The sequence below is a fragment of the Cebus imitator genome, unplaced genomic scaffold (assembly GCF_001604975.1).
Source record: "Cebus imitator isolate Cc_AM_T3 unplaced genomic scaffold, Cebus_imitator-1.0 Scaffold145, whole genome shotgun sequence".
NCBI classification, from domain to species: Eukaryota; Metazoa; Chordata; class Mammalia; order Primates; family Cebidae; genus Cebus; species Cebus imitator.
Window position 1 is genome coordinate 6607569 of NW_016107460.1, and position 17376 is coordinate 6624944.

At 56.4% G+C, this 17376-nt stretch overlaps 1 protein-coding gene across 1 annotated transcript in view; it reads left to right on the forward strand.

Moving 5' to 3' along the window:
* Positions 1-1745: 1745 nt before the first annotated feature.
* Positions 1746-17376, forward strand: part of AJAP1 (adherens junctions associated protein 1) — a 134928-nt gene continuing 119297 nt past the window's right edge. Inside the window, exon 1 of the mRNA XM_017542700.1 lies at positions 1746-2470. Coding sequence (XP_017398189.1) covers positions 2442-2470 — 29 coding nt within the window. The 5' untranslated portion in view covers positions 1746-2441. The remainder of the gene's footprint in view (positions 2471-17376) is intronic.

Genomic DNA, 17376 nt, shown 5'->3' on the forward strand with positions numbered 1-17376 from the left:
AGTTAGCAAGCGCTGGCCCCTGGTCTACGGTTGTCAAGACTGGCTGTCCTGCCACCACACCGCCCTGCCTGTGGCCCTCTCCCGGGAGTCTTGGTGGGGAACCACTGCCAACCTCCTGCCTGGGCAGAGTCCAGTCCTGTTCCTGGCTCCTCAAGGCTGTTGGCAAGGATCCTGGAGGTCTCGGGGGTGAAAGGGCTGCCTGGGAGACTGAGCCCCAAGCCACGGTCTTCCTGGGAGACTTCGTCCTAAGCCATGGTCCTCCTGGGAGACTGAGCTCCAAGCCATAGTCCTCCTGGGAGACTGAGCCCCAGCCATGGTCTTCCTGGGAGATTGCACCCCAAGTCATGGTCTTCCTGGGAGACTGTACCCCAGCCATAGTCCCCCTGGGAGACTGCGTCCCAGCCAGGGTCCTCCTGGCTCTGCCCCTCCACCTCCTCACTGGCTGCCCCTCCTAGGGAGGCCTCACCTGTGAGTGCTCCCCTTCCACCCCCACTGCTTTCGCATGGCCTGGGGCGATTCCAGAGCTGACCTGGGTCAAGCCCCTGCACAGAGGGCGGAGCAGAGGCTCGGCTTGGTGTTCCCTGCCCGCCCCTTGCACCTTCTTTTCCCGGTGAAGGGTGGCACCAGCGTCCTTTCCAAGGCCCCTTTTCTGCACTGCCCTCAGCCTGCAGAGGATTAAAAAGCAGGGCTCTGTCGTGGCTTCTCAAGGCGTCAGGGGTCTGCGGAGGATTGCGCCCCATGTCGCTTCTCAGTCAAGTGTCTGTCCTCCTTTAAGTGCCCCACCCCCCGACTTTGGATTTTTTGGAAATACAGTCTAACCAGGTAGGCACAGAGGAGTCCTGGCCTGGGAGGGAGCAGGGAAACGCCGGTGGAGAGTCTGGGAGTCCCAGGTTCCCTGGAACTTTCCAGTGACTCCTCTGGAGCCATGGCCTGGCCAGGCAGCAGCTGCGCGGGGCGAGGAGGGACCGTGGGGTAATAGGGGCGTAGGGCCGGGCTGGGTTAGGGGCAGAAGCGTTGAAGCTCTGATCGGGAACGCGGTGACTTCATCCACGCGGGAGCCGGCGCAGCGAGCAGAGAGTCCCTTGTAGGGGACCCTCGGACAGACGCTCCCGCGCAGCCCTCGTGGCGCAGCTCCGCCCTGGGAAACTTTTCGCGCAGCCCCCGTTCCATGCGTCCCCACCCAGTCCTTCCTCGGGGCCGCCCCCTCCCCAAAGTAGCTCTCCCGGTCCACTGGGCGCTCCCGTAACCGGGTCGGAACCTCGGACTGCCTCGCATGCCATACGGTTACCCTGGCAACACCATCCGGCGGCGCTCGGCGGTCCAATCGGAGCCTGCGACCTCTCTGGAGCCTTTCACAAGGTGGGGACTGGGACGCGACCGGGGATGGGGAAAGGGGCGGAAGGAGCCCCCGCCTGCGCAATCGCCCCCGCCGGGGACAGCCCCCTCCTCCCCCCTCGGCGACCCGGCCACCGGGAGGTGGGGGCGGCGAGCAGGAGCCGGGGCCGGGCCGGGAACTCGGGCTCCCGTTCGAGGGGCGGGGAAGGCGGGTGGTGACGTGAGCCGGGCCGGGCGGGCGGAGTTGGGACCAGCTCCGGGAGGCGGGGGCGAGCGCTCCGAGAAGCAGACGCGAGGAGGGAGGCGGCCAAGCAGCGCGGGCGGCTCTGCGGCGGGCGCGGTGGGCGCGGGCGGCGGGGCCCCGGGATCCCCGCGCGCCTCCTCCGCGCGGCGCCGCCGCCGCGCGTCCCCACGCCCCGCGCTCCACGGCGCCCTCGCCCCGCGCGCCTCCCGTGCCCGCCTCCTGCCAGCCTCCGGGCCGCGGTCGTCTGCAGAGCGAGCGCCCAGACGGAGCCCCCGGGCAACTTGAGTGGCACCAATCGGCGGCGGAGCCCCCGACAGAGCCCCCCGACCCGGCGGCGCGCAGAGAGGACCCGCGTCCGCCCGCCCCGCGTCGCCCCAGACCCTAAGCAGCGCCGCCCCATCGGCGCGGAGCTCCGGCTGGAGGCAAGAGCCGCGCGCCGGGAGACACGCACCGTGCGCGGCAACGCCGCCAGCCTCTCTCCTCGCCGCCCCGGAGGGCGAAGCCGCTGCTCCCCTGCCCCTCGCTGCGCGGCGACAGCGCGGGAACGCGCCCCGCCTCGCCGCCGCCTTCGCTGTGTCGCACGCGGAGGGGGCCGCGAGCCCCGCGCCGGGTCCGGAGGATGTGCGCCCCCGCGGGCCGCCCCGCCTGAGCCATGCGCCCCAACGGCGGCGGCGCGCCGGCCGGCATGGAGCCCCGCGCAGCCGCGCTCTGACTCGCTGTGCGCCCCGCGGCCGGCGGGCGGCGGGAGGCGGCGGACAGAGAGCCGGAGACCGGCGCCGCGGGACGGAAGCGAGCGGGCGCGGGCGCCGCGCAGATGGCCCGGGCGAGCCTGGTCTGAGGCCCCGCTCGCCGAAACGTGACCATGTGGATTCAACAGCTTTTAGGACTCAGGTGAGCGGCCGGGCCAGCGCAGGGTGTGTGCGGGCGCGTGGGTGCCGGGCTGGGCGGAAGCCGCGCTTCGGTTTATGTTGCAAATCAAGGGACCCCTCTTCGCTCCCCGAAAGCGGGCAACGGGGTGCACCGGGAGCCGGGTAGGGGCACCCGCCAGGAGCCTGGAGCGTGGGGAGCTGCGGCCCCTCGGGGAGCGGTCGGGTCTCCAAAGCTCTGCGCGTCCGGGGTCCGGGCAGCTGTGCCCACCCCAGCAACCCGGGCAGTGGGGCCGGCCGGGCGCGCCCGCAGCTCCAGGCGCCAGCAGCGCAGTGTCCTGGCCGGCTGCCCCGGCGCGCCTCCTCCCCGGGGTCCGGGGCGAGGCGCGGGCCGCTGGGCGCGGCGGGCGCGGGAGCCGGGGGCCGGGGCTGCCGGGGAAAGCTAAAGCTCCGGGCTCCCAGCGAGAGCTTCGCAGGCGGAGTTGGAGGAAAGCAGAACCCAGCAGCCACTCCGCCCACCCTTCTCCTTTCTCAGGGCCCCAAGGCTGAGCAGGGGCCTCCCAGGCTCCCAGCTGCCCACCCAGCTGTTTGCAGGTGACCCCCAGGCCCGACGGGCGCTCACAGCTCGCGGGCAGCTGGGGCTAGAGAGCTGGGGCTCTTGGGGCGTGCGGGCGGCCACCCTCCTCCAAACACACACGCACACACGCCCGCCGGCGCGCCCGGGGCTCCTCTGTGTCTGGGACTCCAGGGCCAGATGGAACAGGGGGTTCGAGTCTAGAGCCCGTGATGGGGGAGTCCAAAAAGACCCTTCTCGGCAAACTTTGCCAGCCCGCGGGGGTTCTCGGGCTTCTTCAGCTTCTGCCTGGGGCGGCCCGGGGCCCACCGGAGCGCGGCTGTCCTTCTTTGCCGGGCAGGCTGCCTCTGAACCCTCGCCCTCCTGCTGGGGCAGCCACAGAGCTCGTGCATTTGGGTCCCGGGTTGGAACCGAGAGCGGGGAGGACGTAGGTGGAGGCGGAGAGCAGCGTGCGGTTCTCGAGTTTGTCCGCTGGGATGCACTGCGCTCCCGCGTTGGGGACGAAAAGGCCAGCAGTTGTTAGAGCCGGCTGCTGGAGCCGCCCCCACCCTGGGATAAAGCTGCGGGGGGAGTGAGGCGAAGGGAGGGAGGATCTAGTGCGTGTCCTGATTTTAAGAAATAGGAAGGGGACGGGGACGCCAAGTGTTTTCTAGTGACCCCTGATTTATGAGCCAGAGGTGAATACGGTGTAACCCAACTAGTGAACGTGGTCAGATATTATTAGCATCCCTTCTCACAGTGGCCGATCTTGCTGTGGGCTTCAGAGGCTCATCACGGAGCCGATTGTGTGGGGTGTTGGATACTGGCCGGGCCTGAATCCATAAGTGTGTTTGAGCTAGGTAAGGTTTAGGCTTGGACCATTCCAGGATGTCGGCGAAATGGAGCGAGGAGGACAGCTTTGCAGTGACCCTGATCTAGGTGCCCTGCAGGCCTGCCGTCCCTGCTCTGCCCCGGACTGTCCCAGGTCTCAGCGAGACCTCCAAGGCCTTGTGAAGGACCAGACGGGTCCCCACCTTGGCCAGCGGCAGGTTCAGCTCCGACCTGCTTCTTGAGCTGCCATCTGCCAGTTCATTCCTGATCGCAACTTATTTGAACATTTTTTTAATTGCTAAGTTACTAGATTAAAAGATGAGTACATTTTGATAAATGGAGAGGAAAGCAAATATCTTGAAAGAAACCTCTCTTTTGGTTTAAAATTTACTAAAACAGTTCCTCTAAAGCATCCTCGAGCCAGGTCTTGGGATTTTGCTTTAGGAAATAGTCCTGTTGGTGTTTTTGAAGTCTGACCTTTGTTTTCCCCCCTGGATGTTACCACAGGAGACTTTCTGTAAGTGTGCCTTTAAGGACCAGCTGTCACCTATTTGGGATCCTGATGGGAGAGCTGGGTCTTGTTACTGCTACTGCTGCCTCCTGGCCTGAGAAGGAGGCCTGTCCCAGAGGGTCTGTGCGGTTTTGTATCACAATGGGCACCTGGGGACTCGGAACCAAAGGGTTGCCAGCTCCAGGTCTGGAAATGCATATTTTTCTTTCAAGACAGCCCTCCACCTTTGCTTGCAAGCCACTCCACAGCTCCCCAGGTGATCACTGGGTGTCCTGCTGCCAAGCTTGGAGCCTGTTAGTACAGGTAGACTGTGAGCCTCCAGCTGGGGTGGCAGAAGGCCTGGCTTGCTCCAGCATAGGAGAGCTGCAGTGGAACTCGCTGGACGGGGGGCGCCGGGGAGTGGGATGTGGGCTTTCTTAGCTCTGGCCCTGGAGACGAAGTCTAGGCTTGGTTATTTACTGCTGCGTTGGAACTGAGCTGTTTGTGGAGCTTTTTTTTCCCCCCAAGAGGGAGAAGCAGATTGAGACTTACTGAGCTGCCTTTGTGTCTTTTGCGGTGGTATTTCGTAGTTGTAGCAAAGCTCCAAAGATACTTTCCATCAGCTCAGAGAAAGGGAGCCGTGGACGAAGACCCAGTGGTTTGACAAGCCCTGCCAGTGCTCGCCCCTGGAGGGGGTATGCATTCAGCCGGCAGCGCAGAGCTCACCCGTGTGGGGGGGACGCACTCAGCCAGCAGCCCAGAGTTTGGAGTTGGCTTCCCGGTTGTGAGTCGCTTCTGAGGATGCAGATCTCAGATACTGTCACTTGCTGGGGGGCTCTGAGCGCCCACCCAAGACGTTTTCTGGGTTGTGCTCAGTACTGTGATCCCTAGGAGAGTGCCACAAGCCCATTCTCAGCCCACGTCCCTGCGGCCATCCTGTCTGTTCTCCTGCTCTGAGGTTCCGTGGCCCCTTTTGTTTGAGAGGCCCTGGCTATGTGTGATGACATAATTCACAGTTCCCCAAGCCCTATCGGTGAGCACTGTGCCATGTCTGGGCCTCATGGCAGGGATCCATTGGCTTGGCTGTCACCATCCTCGCGGTAGAGTCCCCCAGCAGCTGGGGCCATGCAGCCCAGCCACAAACATTGCGCTCCCGGTGAAACCTGGCTCGCACTGATTTCCAGCTGCTGCTGCTAAATTGATTGCAAGTGGAATCCATCTAGTGTCAGTGGCTATGACCCCTCGTGGACCATAATGCTTGACTAAATTGCAAATTCAGGAGGCAGTTCAAACCTTTGGGCAACGTCAGTACATACCCACCTTCACGCTTACCCCCACCTTGGGGATCCACTGTCCGAGCTGGTGGCAGACTCCTCACAGTCTGTCCCTGTTTTATTTACTTTGATCACCTGCTTCCTTTTCTGTTGTGTATTAGAGAGAGCAGCAGGGCAACGCAGTTCAGGAACGGAGACAGCCCAGGCCTGCCGGGACAGCTGTCTGTGGGTCCCCGGAGGCAGAGCAGCCCGCTGCCCCAAGGCATGCACCTGCATCTTCCTCGTGGGGGTCGCTGGAGGAGCTTCTGGACCCCAACCTAGCTTTCCCTTCCCCAGCCCCAGTTCCTCCGACTCACACACAAAGAGGGTGTTTGGTAGCTGGGGCCCTGCATGCTCCTGGGTTCTGCACTTTCCTGAGCTTTTTGTGGGAAAGCCACAGGGTACCCGGAGCATGACCCTGGGTTATAGTGAAGTAGGTAAACACAAAACCCCAACAGGACTGCAAACCGAGCCTTCCAGAACCCAGGGGCTCCTCTCTGGGGTTATGTAAGAGTCATCTGTTTTAAATATGTAGTTGCCAAGTTTTCTTCAAAGGGTTACAAGTCAGTAGAGACCAAATTGAAGTAAAGATTAGCTTGGGAAGCCAAATATATCCTTGATCTAGATTTTACGTTTGAAGTCTGGCTTGAGAGGGTTTCTCCTGCCTGATGCCAATCAGACACAAGGAGGAGACAGGAGCAGGGGCTTTCTGGGGCTAGAGCAGCAAATGTGGTTCGGCGACTCCATTCTTTCTTCCTCTGAGACCCCTTCCAAGAATTCAAAGGGGCTGGTGAGTCATGAGGCCTCGGAGTGGGGAGTGGTGGTGGTTACATAATTCAGATTAACTCTCAGTTAATCTGCCTTGAATAGAGAGTCACAGTGGATGGTGTCCATGCCAGACCTCCAGGGGCCCTCAGGGGTGTCCCCGAGTACATCCACCTGGCAGCTGGGATAAGATTAGGCTCCAGGAGGAGAGCGGGAGACTGGCTGCTCCTGGGTCAATCCCACAAGGTAACTTACTATATGAGGAAGTCATGGTGTTGAAATTGACGTAGGAGGTGGGGCTCAGACTCTGGAGGTGGGGCTCAGACTCTGGATCAAATTGAGGACTAGCTAAAATGGGGACAGGGTGGCAGCACCTTTCTGTAAGACATGCCCACCAGGGTGCCATGTCAGTTTACCATCGCCAGGGCAGCACCCAGGAGTTACTGCCCTTTCCATGGCGATGACCCAGACTTACTACCCATTCCCTAGAAATGTCTTCATAAACCGCCCCTTAATCTGCATGGAATTAAAAGTAGGTATAAATACCAACTGCAAAAGTGCCCCGAGCTCAGCGCACTGCCTATGGGGTACCCCTGCTCTGCAGGGGCAGTCACGGAGCTGTCACATTGCTGGACCAGTAACACCACCAGAGCTGTAACACCTCCTCAGTAAAGCTGATTTCTTCCACCACTGACTTGCCCTTGAATTGTTTTCTGGGCAAAGCCAAGAGCCCTCATGGTCTGAGCCCCACTTTGGGGCATGCCTGCCTGGTGTCAAAATGACAAAATTATAGCTGTGGCCCAATACTCACACTAATACTCTAGGTTAGTAGTTGCCAGGGTCAAAGAAGGGGTAAAAAGCAGAAGGGAAGAGGGTGTGTTTACGAAAGGGCAGCATCAGGTGTCCTTGTTGTGATGGAAATGTTCTCTATCTTGACAATATCCCTGTCAGTATCCTGTGACATTATTGCACTGTCATTTTACAACTGTTACCACTGGGGGAAGCTGGGTGAGGGGTACACAGGATGTCTCTGTATTATGTCTTACAAAGCCTGTGATTCCACAGTTAAAATAAAAGGTTTAATTAAGAGAAACAAACTAACATTCTCTACTAATCTGTCGGAAATTAGTGCCTAACTGATCTGACTGGCAAGCATGTGCGCAGGTGTGTGTTTGTGAGTATTTGGCTTTTTTAGGGGTCATTTATTTAACAGCAGTCAAAGGTGATGTGCAAATGGGAAAAGGGGTAAAAAAAACTGCTTAACAAAACTTGCTCCGTCGTGTCTCTGCCACATATTTTAACGAAGAATTCAGCAGCATATGAACGTGTGGTGTTGCTAATGTTATGAGATCCATCATCGGTGACGGTAATAAATGACTTCATGCATAATTATTGGATAAGAAGATCTGTCCAGATCTTTACGTAAATCAAGTCTGCTCTGAAAATAGGGCAGCTCTTTGGGGTCAGCCCCACTTTCCCACCCTGGCTTACAGGCTTCAGGACCATGCTCTGAGGGTTTTAAGTCAAACACAGGAACAGGTGGATTCCTGTTTCTACAGCCGGAAAACGTGCACAGCAAGCTTGAGAAGGCAGACATTGGCTTGTGGCTTTGCTGCCATCACCTCATTTGGGGCTTTATGAGAGAAGAACTGGGGCGACGGGGGTGCTCCGTCAGGGCTTGTTGAATGAAACTGGGGGATACACTAGGAAGCTGTTTCTTGGATTTGGCTGCGAACTTCTGAGGTCTCATGACCCACACCTGATAGGTGCTGGAGCTCACGCTGTCATACTGCTAGGCCTTTTCCTAACCCAGGCTTCGTGCTAAGTGGTCCAACTGTGCTAAAACATCCAGCCATTCTGCACCATCTCACTCCGCCCTCGTGATCCTCATGGTGGCCCTGCAAGGCAGGTATTATTGCTCCCACATTTCACACAGGTGGAAACTGGAGCACAGAGAGGTTAGGTAGTTGACTGAAGGTCACACAGCTAGCGCATGGGAGAGGTGGGATTTGAACCCAGGCTTCCAGGACTTGAGGTCCATTCATGCTCCTTATGCTAACCCCTGTGGCTTTCCTGTCTGATCAAAAATCTACTTCTTACTCCCTTTATTAAGTTACAGATTGCCCTTTTGGGAAACACAAAACAAAATTTTAAAACAACAACAACAAAAAATAAAACAAGAAGGACCCAGCTGCTGTGATGCCGAGTCAGCACCTTATGGATTTAGCCTTGTGTTCAGCTGACTCTGAAATCACAAGTCTCTCTGGCACCCATGATTTTAAGTAAAAGGTTTATGGTCAAATGACAAATTATTTTGCAGCAAAGAATTAATGAAATGTCATGGGGAGATGAAAACCTATCTGTGACACAGATACTGCTATTCAGTCTCTTTAATAATTAAAAATAAATGTGTCACCAAATCCAAGGAGGCCTCTATTCAGAGCTTTCTTAAAATTAAAAACTGTGGAAATCAGTGAATGATCACATTGAGAAAGTTGGGTTTAGCATAAGAAGTCTGGGTAAAAGGAATTGCCCTTTATGTATATATATTTGTATGTATGTGTACTCGCATTGCAACTTACATGCAATGAAATTTAAGCATTTAAGGTATACGGTTCGTTGATTCTTAGGAAGTTTGCTGACTTGCACAGTTATTGCGGTGGTCCAGTTTCAGCGCGGTCACCCCACCCCTGATAAGGTCCCTTTTGCTGTTTCTAGCAGCCCCCATTCCTACCTCCAGCCTTTGACGACCACTCCTCTGATTTGGCCTCCATCGGTGAGCCCGTCCGCGCTATTCCTGTAAAGGGACTCATGCGGCCTGTGGTTCTGAGTGTCTGGTTTCTTCAGCGCCATGTCCCTGAGGTGTGTCTACACAGTGGCTTGCTACTTCATTCCTTTCTCGTTCCTGAACGGTGTCCTGGTTTGTGGACACCCCACCGTTTGCTTGCCCATCCATCTGTGGATGCGCTGTTGGGCTGTCTGTGTCCTGGGGCTGGGGGACAGCGCTGCCGTGGACTTCATGTGTGGGTCTCCATGTGGACGTTGTTTTCATTTCTCTTGCCTTCACTTTATAACCACGGATGTAAACGCTCACGGGGCTGCAAGAAGCCCCTTACGTGTCTTTAGATGGATGGAAAATGGGCTGGGCCAGGCGTCCACAGTCCAGCTCTGGAGCGAGATTGGCTCCCTTTTGTTCTAAAGAGAACTCTCTACACATAAGCCATTGCTGATTTGAACATGTCTCATTCAACAAACATTTGTTGCGTGTTGAGTGCATTCTGCTACGGGACGTGTTCTGGTGAGGTAGAGGGGAGAACAGCCTTTCCCGCTCTGCCCTGGTATAAGGGAGAACATTCTGACTCATCAGAAGGACTCCTGTCTGCTCAGATGCCTGGAGGTGGAGGGGAGAGGGTCCGTGGTCTCCTAAAGGACCCAAACTTTGCCTACTCCCCTGCACGTGGAGAGTGTGGGCTTTGGGGGGCTTCCAGGGAATATAAGGGAGGCAGCTGTGCTTCCTTCCCGGGGGGCACAATGGGGGCAATTTGGGGAAACCGTCCTCACGGAGCATCATCTAGTGAGGGCTGAAGGGCATCATTTTGTTTTTATTTTATTTATTTAAATTTATTATTATACTTCGAGTAGATTGGGTCTTGCTGTGTTGCCCAGGCTGGCCTCGAATGCCTGAACTAAAGCAGCCATCTCGCCTCAGCCTCCCAGAGCGCTGGCATGACAGGCATGGCCTCCGCACCCAGCCAGGCATTGTTTTTGATGGACAAGGCAGTGCCAGGGTCATGGGCACAGGACAGAGCTGTGGAAAGCACCCCAGAAAGCACAGGTCTCGGTGGGCATTAGACGCTGCCGCTCACGGAATGTGCAGCCGTCCTCAGGCAGGCCTCGTAGATTCCAGGAATTCCATGACGGGGATGGTTCGGCACCAGCCGTGGACTTGGAAGAACTCGATTGCATAAAAGGCAGAAATGCAGAGAACATTTACCACCCTGGGGTAAGTGACGGCAAACCTGTCGTGCCCAGGCGCCCAATTTCAGGCTGCAGGTGGGAGGAGGGTGGGCCCCTGGAGGAGTTCCTGGCATCCCTCTTGGGCCAGCCCCATGAGCGTGGATGAGGCTCTCAGCCCAGCTGGCCCCAGGGGGTCTTTGTGGTCAGCTGCCAAGTTGTGTGTCAGCAGCAGAGACTCCCCAGAGGCAGGGGAGGTGAAACGGTCTCAACCCCGGTAACCAGTGTGGACTCTCCGGCAGTTGCTTCCTCGAGCTCTGTGTAGAGAAGGATTCTGAGTTCTGGGGATTGAGAGAGAGAAAGTGCCACACCTGCATGGGGCATGGGACGGAAGAATGGTGGCCCGAGTGCTGCAGGCCTGCCTTTGCAGCAGGCCCCAGAGCAGGGCGTGTTCACGGTCACAGGCTGCGCTGAGGCCTGTGTACCAATCACGAGCAGTTGTGTGGCACTTACTGCATACCAGGCACTGTTCTGTGCCCGTGCGGTGTCTTAACCCACTCCTGCGTTCCTGCGATAGAAGCACCGTAAGGCTCCCCTTTTTTCAGAGAAGGTACGGAGAAGCTGCATGACTTTCCCCAGGCCACACAGCAAGTACACAGCAGAGCCTGCCCGCAGGCCCAGGCGCTCCGCTCCAGCATCTGGCCTCTGAACCGTTACATCCTGTTCTTCCTGGTCTAGAAGAGCACATTGGATTGGGTGTATTTAAGGAATACAGCATCCACCAGGCTGGGGCAGGCAGCCAAGTATGGATTTGAGCCCAGCATCCAGTGACAATTTCCTTGCTGCCTGGCACCACACAGAACACACATGGGTCTCCACGGGGCGGAGGTGAAAAGGGTGCGTCTGGAGCGTCGGGTTCTGAGCCTGGTGGAGAGGACAATGTTGGCACAGAGCCACTGTGACGGCCACAGCCTGTCCAGGCGGTCGGGCCCAAGGGTCAGGCCTGCTTGGGCTGCAGCAGTGACCACTTCCTACCAGCTGGTCCCCACCATTGGCTGGGGTCCTCTGGTCACGACCTTCTGCTGGGGGTGTGTCCAAAGCATCATCTGTTTTTTTTTTTTAAAGATGGGGTTTCACCATAATGGCCAGGCTGGTCTTGAACTTCTGAACTCAGGTGATCTACCCACCTCGGCCTCCATCTTTACACGGGTGAAGAAAGAGTGGCCCCAGGAGAAAGCTGGCGGTTTTGGAGATGGGGCAGGTCCGGGTCACCCCTGCTTCCATTTCCTGGGCCGCCTTTTGGCGGCATCTGCGTGGCTCTGATTTGCCTCTACTTGGAGCATCTGAGTAACTCAGCGCCTCTACCCAGAGCATCTGAATGACTCGATGACAGAGTCCCGTAGCCACCCTACCGGGCTGACTGCAGCCCTGATTGGAAGTCAGCATCCCACTGTGGATTCAATTTCCCGAATTGTTGCAAAGAGCCATCTTAGGCAAGGGTAAAGAAATCACCCACGGATGGCCGCTGGTAGACTTGCTAGGCATGCAGCTACTATATATATTTGCAAAGATTCAGTTACTAGGCAGGGTCATCATATTCTGTTAGCCAGGAACCTTTCCAAACCGCGATGCCAGCCTTTATGGCAGACGCCCCCGCCCCAGGCCCAGCTGCGGACTCTGCTCTGTGGCTTAGGAAGGCGTGTGGGAAAAGGAGGAAACTGTCCCAGCGAGAGCCGGTTTTCGGTCGACGCCCCCACCCCCCTCTTTTTTGTCGAGAGAAAATTCAAGACTGTACCCAGATGCTGAGAAAAGCTGAGCTTCCTGCTGAGGGACACGGTGGCTTTCAGTAGGCAAGGATGCTTTAGGGAGCCAATTATGTGAGACGAGAGTAAGCATGTTTATTTTTATGACACCGCATTTCAAAATCCCAGAAAATGTTGACGGAATGGCCCCGTTAGGCGCCGGGTCTCCTGGATGCGGTGGCATTGCGCCGCACAGGCTTCCGGGGGCATTTTGGGGACTCTTGATGAAGCCCTGGCACCGGGCTAATTTACTGCCCATTGCTGCCCTGGAGGGCCTCTTTGAGCACTCACAGCTCCAGGTTCCTCCTTCCTTCAGCATTTTTCGGGCTCATTTGATTCTCTGCACAGAAGCCTGATGCTCTGGGAAGACCTGAGCCGCCATGCTCACTCCACCAGCATCTGTGTCTCAGGTTCTTGCCCCGACGGCCCCTGGGGAGCTCAGGGCTGGGGTTTTGTGGCACCAGCCATGCAGGCCGTCCTCCAAGGGTCCGCTGGCCCCGGGTGAGAGTCGGGCAGCATGACTGGTGGGACAGCCACCGAGGTTTGTCCTGGGACAGGCTGTTTGTGGGCCTGACATCCAGGCACATTCGTGCAGCAGACATGGATGAGTGCCCGCCGCACGCTGGGTGCTGTGCTGGGCACAGGGATGAAAAGACCCGTCTCCTGGTCCTACAGGAGCTCCAAGTAGGGGAGAGAACAGGAACAAATGGAATTTCGGGAGCCAAGAGGAAGAAGCAGATGGGGAAGGCTTCCTGGAGGGAGCAGCGTTTGACCCCATTCTCAGAGGACGAGAGGCAGGAAGCTCATTGGGCCTGAGGAGAAAGGGACAGCCAGGCAGAGGAACAGGGTGGCTGCCGTCCGCTGAGCACCGGTGGTGGGTGTGCTGCGCAGATGGGGATGTGGAGGCACACTGCGGTGAAATAACCCACTGAGGCTCCTCCGGCCCACCCAGGAGGAGGGCGGGGCAGGTGTATTTGGGTCAGCCCGTGGAGTCCGCTCCGTGAAGCTGGAGAGGAAGGCGCGTGGGGCTGGGGGTGGGGTGGGGGCAGTGCTGAAGTGGGGAGACTAAGCCCAGTGGGCCCCAGGACTCCTGCTTCCATCCCGGGGGCTGGGAGCCATCCAGGGTCCCAGGGAAAGTATCACGCTCTCTGCCGGTGTGTGTTCAAGTGGAGAGTGAATGACAGACCCTGGGGAGTGAGGGGTGTGTAGTGGGGCCCGTGAATCACAGGAGGGGCGCAGAGAGAGGCCCGTGAATCACGGGAGGGGCGCAGAGAGGGGCCCGTGAATCACGGGAGGGGTGCAGAGAGGGGCCCGTGAACCATGGGAGCTGCCGGGGATGGAGCCTCTGTGTCCTGGTGGTGCAGCTCGGTTTTGTGGAAGGAGAGCCATGGGGTGGGTGGAGGGAGCCAGAGGCAGCCCTCTGGGGCTGTGGTCTTAGGGGAGTCCCGGAGGACTCCCTAGGCAGGGAAGACAGCCTGTCCTTGCCCAGGGAAACAGGACTGCGGTCAGTTGATGTGACTCCCCGGCTCTTTCACTCAGAATTACTCTGAGGAAAAATGCCAGCCAAGACCACATGGGCACAAAGGTGCGGTGGGCCCTGACCTCAGATTTCCTTTCCTGGGTCTCTTGCTGCTTCTCCACCCTTTGAGCCCCACCCTGCCACCTGCCCCTCCATGGGGACCTCCTCACCTTACCAGCAGTCCCCAACCTTTTTGGCACCAGGGGCCAGCTGCATGGAAGACAGTTTTCCAGGGACAGAGTGGGTAGATGGTCTCTGGATGAAACTGTTCCGCCTCAGATCATCAGGCATTAGATTCTCAGGAGTGCACAGCTGAGCTCCCTCCATGCAACAGGGTTGGTGCTCCTGTAAGTATCCAGTCCCACTGCTGACAACAGGAGGCGGAGCTCAGGCCGTCATGCTGGCTTGCCCACAGCCCACCTCTTACTGTGCGCCCTGGATCCTAACAGATACCGGTACTGGTCCATGACCCAGGAGTTGGGGACCCCTTGCTTGGAGAACCGAGCCCCTAGTCAGGTGCTGCTCTGGGTAGAGTCATCGTCCGACCCATCCTGTGGGTCTGAATTTTGGGAAGAGTCCCTGAGACACAAGTTCATGAGCCCACAGCACTGAGTGAACATAGAGGTGTCAAGTGGGAAGGGGAACACATTTGGGGAAGTTGGATTCCTCCCCAAAGAATGCCATTAGGGTAAGACCAGGTGTAGTGGCTCATACCTGTAATCCCACCACTTTGGGAGGCAGAGGCAGGTGGATCTCCTGAGGTCAGGAGTTTGAGACCAGCCTGGCCAACATGGTGAAAACCCATCTCTACTAAAAATATAAAAATTAGCTGGGTGTGGTGGTGGGCTCCTGTAATCCCAGGTAGTCCGAGACTGAGGCAGGAGAAGTGCTTGAACTCGGGAGGCAGAGGTTGTAGTGAGCTGAGATCACACCACTGCACTGAAGCCTGGGCAACAGAGTAAGACTCCATCTCAAAAAGAAAAAAAAGTGCCATTAGGGTGGCAACTTTCAATCCTGTGTAGTTGAAAGCTAAAAACGCTCTTCTTAAAGTAGCTTAGAGAGCAGTGCCGTGTGTGTGTGTGTGTGTGTGTGTGTGGTGTGTCTGTATGTTGTGTGGGTGTAGGCATGAGGCATCGGTGGACTTGAAAATGCCCAAGTCAGTAATATATGTATGCCCTTTTCCTTCATCAGCTGATAAGCGGTTAAAAAATATAATTATCAAAATCTTTCAACAGACCTTCAAGGTCAGGAAATATTATTAACCTTATTTCACAGATGGGTAAACTGAGTCATGGCACAGGAGTAAGCAATTTTTCTAAGATCATACAAGGTCAGCAAAGTGGTGCCTAAGGACTCCAAGAGGAACATGCCCCTAACTCAGGCTCTAGTGGCTCAGTCCTGGGATGGGGATTCCTGGGGAGCGTGGGGGCTCATCCATCCCTGGTTCCACAGGCCGTGCATGTCCTGGAGCCGGGGCTCCCTGCCTGGGAGACCGGGCACATCCAGGGCTAACGTCCATTGTGTGGAACCTTCACTGGCTAGGCTTTCTTGTTGGACTCTGCCTGCCTTTTATTTTCCCTCCCTTATTTTCAGTGAGAGACTGAAGTCCTTGACAACTCCTTACGCAGGAATTCTAGTGTTTCCAGTGAGTCACAAGTAGGTAGAATTTACATCAGTTGACACAGGGCATATTTGAATTTTACAGGATGTAGTCAGAGTCAGTCAATGAGAAGGGCCTAGACTCAGCCAATATTTTTTAGCTTGCTTTTAAAATTGAAGTGAAATTTACATAGCATAAAATTAGCTATTTTAAAGTGTAAACTTCAGTGACATTTAGTGTATTCACAATGTTGTGCAACCATCACCACTCTTTAGTTCGAAGACCTTTTCATCACCCTAAAAGGATGTCTTTCAGCTGTCACTCTCCATGCCCCTGGCAACCACTTACCTACTTCCTGTCTCTGTGGTTTGGCATGTTTTGGACCTTTTACATAAACAAGATCATACAGTGTATTAGTCTGTTCTCATACTGCTACAAAGGAATGCCTGAGACCGGGTAATTTTTAAAGGAAAGAGGTTTAATTGACTCACAGTTCCATATGGCTTGGGAGGCCTCAGGAAACTCACAGTCGTGGCAGAAGGCAAAGGAGAAGTGAGCACCTTCTTCACTGAGCAGCGGGGTAGCGTGCATGCAGGCAGAGGAAATGCCAGACGCTTGTAAAACCATCAGACCTCATGAGACTCGCTCATCACAAGAACAGCATGGGGGAAACTGTTCCCGTGATCCCATTACCTCCACCTGGTCCCACCCTTGACTTGTGGGGATGACAATTCAAGGTGAGATTTGGGTGGGGACACAGCCAAGCCACATCATACAACATGTCACCTTTTGCGTCTGGCTTCTTCCCCTTAGCATGAGGTTTTCGAGTTCACCCATACTGTGGCATGTGTCAGTGCTTCCCTTCTTTCTGGGATAACTTCTCTGCCACAGTATGGATAACTGTGTGTTGTTTGCCCATTCATCCACTGATGGACATTTGGGTTACTTCTGCCTTACATTGCTGCCGTGAACATACAAGCACAGGTGTCTGCTTCAGTCCCTGTTTTTGATCCTGTGGGAAACATACCTACGTGCTTCTTGAACATGGGCTCCATCCACAGTTGCCTGGTTAGGGCACTGCAGCAGCACTTGTGTGATCTTGGGAAGTTCCCATGGTTTTTCTGAGCCTCAGTTTTCACATCTGAAGGATGGGGATATCAGAGGCCTGCACAGGGCTGGGAGGATGGTGACTCCCTGCCACCATGGGTGGCTGCCCAGCGACAGAGCCAATGCAGGCCCAGGCCCCTTCCGTTTCTCCTCCTAGATTTCAGACAGGCCTCACTATGCCCGTGCACCTTGGTCCCAGCGCTGGGCCTGAAGCAGCTGGCCTGACTTTACTCCTCACACACCCCCAGGGAGGAGGCTCGGGTGAGAAGCATCGCTTTTTATCAGCTCTGCACTAAAGAGGGATTATGAGCCATTTTGGGAGTGGATTAAAGCAATTGCCCCTGGGATGAATCTTATTCTTGGTGCCTTTTCCCTTCCCTTCTTCCTGGACCTCAGAGCTGAGCCATGTGATCTACTGAAAAATACCTAAGCCGATGTTGATCCTTTTAGTATGACACCAGCCCTGACCCACAGTAACGAGGAACTTGTGACCCACCTGTGTACGGTGAACCGGGCGCTTCCGTGGGGATGACCTGGCTTCTGAGCCTGTCACTCTTCATTGGAAGCAGCATACTTGCTGGCACAGAAGCATGCTGCCCAGGCTGCTGCTGGCTCCCTGGAAACAGCCTGGTTCCCCCACTCCAGTGCCCAGGTTGTCCAGCCGTGACAAGGCAGGTCTCATCGCCCAGCCTCACTGGTCTCCAGGAAACTGGTCTCCAGTTTCCTATCCCAAGAACTCACTGGGCATCCTGTTCAGGAAAGTGTGTGAAAGTAAGCAAATTAAGTGCAACACAGTTTTCCAGAGTGTTCCAGAATGTTCTTCCCTTTCCCTTCTGGAGGAGAGGGAACAGAGCAAATGACAACAGACATTTCTGTTCTGGAAGTGTGCAAAACCAAAGTCTTCCATCACTGTGATGCACCCGAGATGACAGTGCCGGGCTGTGTCTGGGCTCCATGTTCATGACTACAGCCCTTCAAGGCCCTTCTAAGGGACGTG